This window comes from Triplophysa rosa, linkage group LG20 (assembly GCF_024868665.1).
Source record: "Triplophysa rosa linkage group LG20, Trosa_1v2, whole genome shotgun sequence".
NCBI classification, from domain to species: Eukaryota; Metazoa; Chordata; class Actinopteri; order Cypriniformes; family Nemacheilidae; genus Triplophysa; species Triplophysa rosa.
This window is the reverse complement of record NC_079909.1, coordinates 18,096,120-18,105,077: the sequence shown is the minus strand read 5'-3', so window position 1 is coordinate 18,105,077 and position 8,958 is coordinate 18,096,120. Positions and strand designations below refer to the sequence as shown.

The 8,958-nt window shown below is 42.0% G+C and overlaps 1 protein-coding gene across 1 annotated transcript; it reads left to right on the top strand.

Moving 5' to 3' along the window:
• The first annotated feature begins 414 nt into the window (after positions 1-414).
• On the top strand, positions 415-8,332 carry errfi1a (ERBB receptor feedback inhibitor 1a). The gene is made up of 4 exons (XM_057362765.1): positions 415-581; positions 4,313-4,510; positions 4,718-4,791; positions 5,481-8,332. The coding sequence occupies exons 2-4, from the start codon at positions 4,362-4,364 to the stop codon at positions 6,617-6,619; spliced, it is 1,362 nt and encodes a 453-aa protein (XP_057218748.1). The 5' UTR covers positions 415-581; positions 4,313-4,361; the 3' UTR covers positions 6,620-8,332.
• Positions 8,333-8,958: the final 626 nt, after the last annotated feature.

Sequence of the window (8,958 nt, the reverse complement as noted above, 5' to 3'; positions counted from 1 at the left end):
AAACAAATACAGGAGCCTAAATGTTGTTTTTATGACACCCGGTTAATTTATGTTTACTGTAGGTTAAAATGTGAATTAAAAAGATCTCAATGCCGAAAAAAAGGTATATTACCCTGCACTGGATTAATATTACTTTAACTGATGATATTTATAATGTTACTATTATATATTTGTCTGCCCTTACAGAGAGGTCTCCTGGATTCCACATGTGCAAATGCACGTGGTCACATTTAAAACGTGGTTTTACAATATTCTAGGTTTTGCAAACACAAAACGTGCACAGCAACAGACAAAATGTGAAATGTGAAAACGCACAGAAATGTGCGTACTGCCGCTTTAAATCGCTTCCGAAGGGGCGGAGCTTACGTGTCCTCTGACCGCAGTGAACGCATTTAAAGCAAAGCGCACACACAGAGCTCGTTTGTTAACGAGACTCTTTCAGCGCTGTAATGAATGTCGCTCAGAGATAGAGCAAAACGAGATTTAAACCGAAGCTTTTAAACGGGCAAGACGGAACATTACAGCAGTATGTACTTTTAATCCCGGACCCGAGACTGTGCACCTATCACCAGGAGATTAGGGTGAGTTTAACATGTTCTTCATATTGTGCGTGTCTGTCTATGTGTGTGCGTGTGCGTGTGCGTGTTCATGTTTGTATATCCCGGTGGGGACCTAAACCTGAACGCACACCAACACATGGGGACTCGTGTCACCGTGGGGACCAAAATTGAGGTCCCCATGGGCAAAAAAGCTAATAAATTGTACAGAACAATATTTTTTTTAAATCTAAAAATGCAAAAAGTATTCTATGATCTTTAGGTTTAGGGGTAGGGTTAGGGATAGGGGATAGAATATACAGTTTGTACAGTATAATAAACATTACGCCTATGGACTGTCCCCACGGAGATAGTAAACCAGACATGTGTGTGCGTGTGTGTGATGAGACAGTGATGTGTGTGACGATATTATCACGTTCTGTGACAGGACATCTGATTAGGAGTGTGTGTGTCAGTCAGTCAGTCAGTTCAATTAGGAGGGAAACGCAAGCTCCTTTAAGAATGTAACAATGTAGCAGTAACATTCTGTATTGTGAAATTTGTTACATAATGTGTAACATTTGTAACAGTCAAACTAGAAAATGCATCATGGGTACGTTTAAACAAATCAGTTCGTTCTTTTGCTCTCTGTTTTTTGTGTGTTAATTTTCTCAGGCATAATGATCATTTTGGATCTTTTGAGTCCATGTAGTGTTCATGTTAATAAGGACGCATGCAATTTCATAATATATGACGATGGCATATATTGCTTCATCTAGGGAAACATTAGGGTTTTTCTATTAAAGAAACGCAGGAGGTGCATTTCGTCAGGTGTGATAGAGTTTAGTGACTCATCCCGCCAGGTTGCGGAAGCGGACAGGTAGATCGGGTCTGGTTGCTGGGAAACAGCGGCAGAGGTGACACGAGCGGGGCGTGAACGCGCGCCTGTCTCTCCTTCATACCTTCTAACAATGTCATATCAGTGCTTGTCAGTACATTGTCAAGACTCAAGTATTTCGTAATTTCAGGGCCCTCTACAGTGACTTGGAGCGATAATGTGCTGTTTGTCAGTGTCCGCGAGTTCGTTTGCAGTATTTCCAATAGGATTGTTGCATGCTAGTGAATCTCGCATGTCAAGAAAATTTTCAGCTCACATTTCACCCCAAAGTGTTTTCGTTGAGGCAGAATTTGCCCAGAACTCTTTAAAATACTGTAATTGTCAATCTGTTTATTGTAAATGATTCAAGCTGATATTACTTTATGGGAATTAAAAATAAAGTTCACCCAAAAATGAAAAATGTGGCTTTATTTACTCACCCTCAGGTTGTTTCAAACCTGTATAAATGTCTTTGTTCTGTAATATAAAAACATATTATATATTTTTTGTTCTGTTCAAAACTAAATGAAATATTTTGAAGAATTTAGGAAAACAAACAGTTCTGGGGCACCTTTGACTACCATTTTTATTTTTCCTACTATGGTGGCCAATGATGTTCCAGAACTGAAAGTTGCTAACATTCTTCCAAATATCTTTCTCTGTGTTCATCAGAACAAAGTCATTTAAACAGGTTTGAAACAACCTGACGGTGAGTAAATAATGACAGTTTTCATTTTTGGGTGAAATGTCCATTTAACTAAACTTAAAACTTAACTAAAATAATTTTGAGGGAGAATGTCATGCAAATGTCAGAGTGCAAAATCGTTTTATTAAAATATTTTTTTCCGTTTTCTTTGTGTGTGTGCGTGCGTGTGTGTATGTTTGCTTCAATGCTGCTTTGCAACAATACAGATAGGCAAAATCACTATAGAAATACTTGACTTTTGTGTAAAATGTGATCCAAATACCTCCAAGAAACATCTCGCATGTTTATCATTCAAAGTGGTAAATTAGAGATCACGCCCAGATGTGTTTATTGGTGGTTGTGGTACACAATCACATATTGCCTTTGTGAAAAATCAGTTTATCTGTGTTTGAAAGCATGTCTAATTTGGTTTACACCGGACTGAACACATTTGGCATGCTTTGTTTACCCAGTGTCTGTGCAACACATTGGCATTGTCTTCCAAACGCTCTGAGAAATGTCTGAGCCGGACACTAGGAGGTCTGTCCATCTTGCACCTGTTGTGAGCGGAAGCTCTTGTCCCGTGAGGTTCTTTAATACGGATCAGGTTGCATTGTGTGCTCATAGTGACGGTTTCCAAGGTCCAAAGCCTTCAGGATGCATGACTGGTTGCATTTAACCGGATCAGGATGGTCAGCGGAAAGGCACGTACCTGTTGAGCCGTCACGATGTAACTGTCATGACGGTCCATTGTCGCAGGTAATGTTTGGGCACTTTGACTAGACATTGGGCTAGGTATATTTTATACTGATAACGATTGTCATGTATGACATTGATCGAATTCAACTAACCTGTTTATGCATCACCCTCAATCCTGCAGAAATATCTTGCAGCGTGCACGTAATTTACAGCCCTGCAATAAATTGATCTGTAAAGATGTTAATTGCTGGTGTAGGGTACGTGTGCTGTTTGTATCGCTGACAGACTGTCATAATGTTGCAATTTGATAGCGCGTGATATGTGTTTGTAAGCAAACACCAGGTTGAACCTTGCCTCCAGCTCCATCACTCTTTAGGTTCCCAGGGGTGTTAATCTGGTTTTTCAGAGTGGTTTACAAACACCTACTCCGCTTTAGACAATCTCTAGTGTTACACCAAACGCTCCAGCAATTTCCTTCAAACACAATGTTTCAAACTTATGTTCCTGAGGCAGGAAATTCAAGATTTATTTGCTTACGGGCGGTCATTTGATATTAAATTACTTCCTCTGATCGGATAGTGTTTACACCAGCTCGAAGTCTTTGTGCTTGCCGACGAAATTACAGTGAAAAATCTCCTCTAATAAACATGTGCTGTGACTACATCCTACACGAGATGGATTGTTTTCTGCTTTTCTGACGAAATAACACGAGTTTAAGAAATGAAGTTTGTACTTTTGTGAATGTGTGTGACAACGTGTGTGAATGCGTGTGACAGCTACAAGAACAGTCTATTTGTCCTCGGGCTTTGGGGCATAAGTGTAGTTTATTGCAGTCAAACGGAGCGCTTGTCATACTACCGGCTGTGAAGTTGAGCAGAACGTTGCTCAATGTTCTCACTGCAAGAGCTCGACTGGAGTCTAATGCACATGGTCGCAGTAACTGCAGGGTTGGCTGACTGCATTTTAAATGAGCAGAAGGGGAAAGAGGTGTGTTGGACTGTGTGGTGATAGCCCAGGGCACACGGGTTGATCATCAACTTGTCAAAATGTCAGTTTTATACTACAACACTGAGATGCTCTAGAGATGCTGTCAGTGTTTCTCCATAGCGTTTGCATGTAGAAAAATGGGCATTTCTCAGAGGTTGCTCTTCTAGGAAGCTTTGTGGAGTTCTCAGTTGTGTTTCAGATCTGTGTAAAAACATTTTTTTAAGAAAGTGGACGAAATGGATGCATGAGTAAATTGTTGTGGAGTTAGATGAATGTGTACAGCATCGCACAGGTATTTTGGTTTTGGAAAGAAATTGATAAGAAATGTTTTAAGTCAGAATCTAGGAGCTTGACGTTAAAAATAAATCTTGCATAACTGAGATATCTTCTATAACATAAATATGTTGGGTCTGCTGCTCTCTCTCTCCTCATTGCTGTTTAGAAGAAACACATGAGATATCAATGAGCCGTCCTTGTGATTTTTCTTCGCGTGAGATTTACGCTTTTCCTCTGGTGGCTGTGTTACAGGTACGGCCAGCAGCTGCCAGCTTGGTGGGAGGAGAATTTCCTGGCCTGGATGCGAACCGACTGCAGCTGGAGCATGTCCACTGCAGGCTTGACTGCCCAGGAGATCTGTTTACCCGCACAAAGCTTTTTCCTGCGGGGCAGCCACTGGCATAGCATGGCCGGATCTAAGCCCTCTTGGAAATACCATGACCTACACAAGTGAGTGCAGCACCGTAACACAAATGCTGAAAATGCATTCGTTTTATAAGACCCAGAACATCCGTTGCATCACTGCATGAGAAAACAAGAAGTGATCACTGATCTGTATGCAGCACATTTCATATGTAGATGATAAGAAACATGATTTGGATTGATGCGTCACTCTTGTTGAAGACACTCATTGGTTTTTTGGTTTTTAATCTTCAGGTTGTACTTCACCCTCGACTCCTCTGTGGATTACAACCTTCAGTCTCAGAAACAAGCACTGGCGTCTTTCTCAGGTGGGAACAGAAGCGGCACCTTATTCCCTTTTTAGGGCAGATTTTGTTTGTTTCAGATTTTTTCATGGTGCATTCTGTATTTTGATGCATCATATTATATGCATCATATTTTTTCTATTTTTGTAAAGCACTTTAAGATGCAACTTTTAAAGGCACTACTGAAAATAGTTTTATAATAATAATAACAATAGTTATAATAATAATTATTATTATTATTATTATTATTGATATTATTATTATTGTTAAAGCTTAGTTTTAACATTGGATGCATTAGGAGAGATGTAAAGACATGTTTTATATGTATGCACTGTAAAGGAATACTGTTGGAATCCTACATTTAAAGGTGAAATGTGTTAAACTAGTCTCACCCAACAGAATAGCAAAAAACGAGTCCGTCCAACCAATGGGCAAGATGCTCAAGATGACAAAGGAGTAGTTCTGCTCCAGACTCTCACACCATTGGTTGAGTCAATGTTGCCATGTCAGGCTGATCAAATAGAAGAAATGTTAAAAGCAAATGTTGAAAGAAATGTTTGCGTTCCTCAGTAGTCAACCTGTGACTGGCTACAAACTGGGATAGAAAAAAAACGACACTCTTCACCTGCTATTACTGATGACTGGGGTTGTTTGCTTTAATTCAAAATAGAGTTGTTCCACTAAAGATGTTGTGCTTTCTTCTTTTTAAACAGAACAAGCTCGACTTAAATCATCAAACAACCCAGCAGGTCAGCCTTTGCTCCCCAAAAAAAACAGACCAACCCAGCTCACCTTGTCTACGGCGCCTATCGCATCCATCCCTGTCGAGGATGACCAAGTGGTTCCCTCCTTTCAACGTCTTACGGTATCTGACCGCAACAGCCCACCTCAGACGCCCAGTCGAGTCACCAAGCCCCTTCCCCCAATTCCCGGCTCTGCCCAGCTTTCCCCGGATCACGCTATGGACAGTGAGGTCGAGTTCTTCAACGGAGATGACCATCGCTGCCTAGTTTCTGAATCTTGCTCCAAACCTTCGCCGTTCCGTTACGGAATGCCCAGCAGGCAGAGTTTGAGGGGCTGTGGACAGATTAACTATGCCTACTATGAAGGTCCAGTACCCCAGCAGACGCAGCTTCAGGTGCAGCAGCCTCAGCCACAGGTACAACCGCAAAAGCCGAGACCGGAGCGGGAAACGCAACCGAGGGAAAATGAGCTCCGCGACCACCATCAACAGCAAAACGGCTTTCGACAGCAGGAACGTACGCAACGAAAGCTGCGGCGGTCGCATTCCGGCCCAGCTGGCTGCTTTAACAAACCCGCCTCCCTCCGTTTGTCCGCTCACCATCGGAACACTCAAATCCTAGACAAACCAGAAGTTCCTCCCAGGGTCCCAATTCCCCCACGACCGTTTAAAATGGGAGACTACCGCCGCTGGTCAGCTGAAGTTTCGTCGGGGGCTAACAGCGACGAGGACAGACCTCCCAAAGTCCCCCCCAGAGAACCTCTATCGGGGGGTAATTCCCGTACCCCCAGCCCAAAGAGCCTCCCCATGTACCTCAATGGGATCATGCCCCCTACCCAAAGCTTTGCCCCGGATCCCAAATACGTCAGTCGTGGCCTGCAGCGTCAGAATAGCGAAGGTTCCCCGTGCATTCTGCCCGTGATGGAGAACGGTCGGCAAGCCAGCACCACGCATTACTTACTTTTGCCACAACGCCCCGCGTATCTGGACAAACACGAGAAGTATTTCACGGACAGCTCAACGGGCCGAGGCACCGACCCCTCGGATACAAATTCAGACTGGGACTGTCACAGCAGAAGGAAAACGACACACCAGATAGACTTGGTATGAAGGCTTGATGAGCGAGCCGTTACGTGGGACGTGCCGTCCGATGACCCCGAGGACTTTTTGCTGCTTTTTTGCAGTCATTAGAGTTACAAATTGAAGTTACTGGGATTTCTTTTTTGCTCTCAAAACAGAAACCGTTCTGACAGTTCGAGCTACATAGACCGAGCTTGGAATCTATTTTTATGTTTGATTTTGTTGTTATGTGAAACGTAAGTGTTGAAATAACGTGGTGCAGTTGTTCGGTATTAGCTGGTCTGATACCGTTATACTTCAGTGTTGTAAATGCAGTTTTCGTTTTCTATTGCATTGAATATTAGTTTTGTGTCTCTGAGTACGTTTGTCTGATCACAGGGACTTCGGGTCAGTAATGCATCTATGCGTTTGTGTTGTCTCCCATATATGAAGTATAAAATGGCCTTTTGAGGCCAACATTTTAAGTGAAGGGTTTTCCATCTTGACGTGTCGCATGTGCATTGCATGCAAGCATGAAATTTGACACGTGCACACTATTTAGCTGTTCTTCTGATAGACTAATGCTCTCAGCTTTTGTCAGAACACTTTGTGTATGTGTGTTTTGTTGTTTGTTTTGTGTCCTGTCTGTACATCTTGTCGAGCGCGTGTTACATGGGCCGAGTATTGCTTTTCTGTTCTGAATGGTGTGCGAGTGATACGGGAGAGCTGAATGTGTTACATTGCCCAATTTTTGGCACTGCTAAGCTTTTGTAAGCTGCTTAAGACGGCAGCTGACAGTTTCCCCTCTGAATGAGCGGCGTATTTCCAATCCGAGGTGTAGAGTTCTTTTGTTGCACAAAAAGGCAATACTTTAAAAACCTGTGAATGTGTTTCTGTCCTCTCTTTTTACTGCTGTCTCCACGTGAAGCTGTGAGCCATTGTCTGGAATAGGATTTTCTCAAGTACTACCTCCCTACTAGTTCTCTTTAAATACCCATCTGTGGATTACAAAGACTCGCCAAATACAATCTACTTCGACACTGTATTCAACCGTACGAGGAAGCGACTATCCAGATTCATGTTTCTTGAATAACGTTTTTCTAAACACTTCCTCGAAAGCAAATCTTTCACCGATTTTAAGCGAGGCGCAGCGTAGAGTTAAAGTCCATGTGTCAGCCGAGCTCACGCACGCTGATCTCCTTGTTACCGTACGTGCATTCCTGTCAGACGTGATTACAGTGGGTGTGGGCACCAGAGACTTTGGCTGCTGGCAGCTGCTGAATGAGATGACTTTTATTATTCTGTATTGTTTCCCGAACCACCGAGATAACTCTGTTAATGTAGCAAGTGCTGTGAAATTATAACCGAGGAGAAAAAAAGTTATGCTGTTTGGAAGCTTTGAGGTCAAGTTTAACTCTCCACCTCACGAAGGGATTTGAACGCAACCGATGCTGCGTTTTGTTCTTTTACTCGACTGGTTTGTGTATCAGGAAATGTTTACATTGAACGTTTGATTTAATACATCACCATGTCTTACCTGGAAGAAAACGAAGGCAAGTTCAAGAAGAGATAGACATCTCTGCTGATGTGGTATACATATGACTATATAAATCTATAAAGCAAAGTGCACTGAGAAAACAGTATGTTGTGATGTGTAAAAGTATTTAACATTTGTCCTCCTACCCAAAACTGATAATGCTTAGTGTATTGTATCCTCTAAAGTAATAAAAAATAAATATACTTATTTATGAATCAAGTTGGTCTTTATCTGATGTTCTGTTGTATTGTGTGTCCTATCTCTCCGGAACACAGAGATATAGCTGTTTTGCCTGTTTTATCACATCCACGCCCCTGTGCTCTGCCTCATTACTTTTGGCCTTGCTCCAGACAGGAGGAAGGTGAACTGTAGTTTAGCTCGTTAAAACCGATCTCGGATCAGTTCTGCGGACGTCACTACGCATATGATGGATGAGTTTGTGGGTGAGAGACGCTTGTCTCAGAACAGGGTTACAGACACGTCTACCGAACGTGAGAATTACACAGTCAGGTATTTTCTGCCCCGCTGATTTGAGAAAATGCTGTTTCTCTGGTCTCTATTACAAGTTTGGCTCGGATGAAACAATAAGCGATGGAAATGAGATGTCTTAAAAAAACACTTAACTGTCATTTAAATAACAGAAACGTATGAAAGTTAGTCTAAATTGTATGATCAACCTAATAACTTTTCATTTAAACAAGTTTCCGAGCACATTAATGCTTTATGTGAATGAGGGACAAACTTTGCTATGTGAAATAAAAATCAAAACTTTATCAAATTCACTTAAGCTTGATTTGTAAGAGACATTAAGAAATGCATTTGGTAGACACTTTAATCTGAAAAGATGTACAGG

Bases quoted from the DNA above. Each gene is read 5' to 3' on its own strand.
- errfi1a (XM_057362765.1), top strand. From the start codon at position 4,362: ATGCGAACCGACTGCAGCTGGAGCATGTCCACTGCAGGCTTGACTGCC. The intron at 4,511-4,717 runs GTGAGTGCAGCA...TTTAATCTTCAG, and splicing joins AAATACCATGACCTACACAA to GTTGTACTTCACCCTCGACT. The intron at 4,792-5,480 runs GTGGGAACAGAA...CTTTTTAAACAG, and splicing joins AGCACTGGCGTCTTTCTCAG to AACAAGCTCGACTTAAATCA.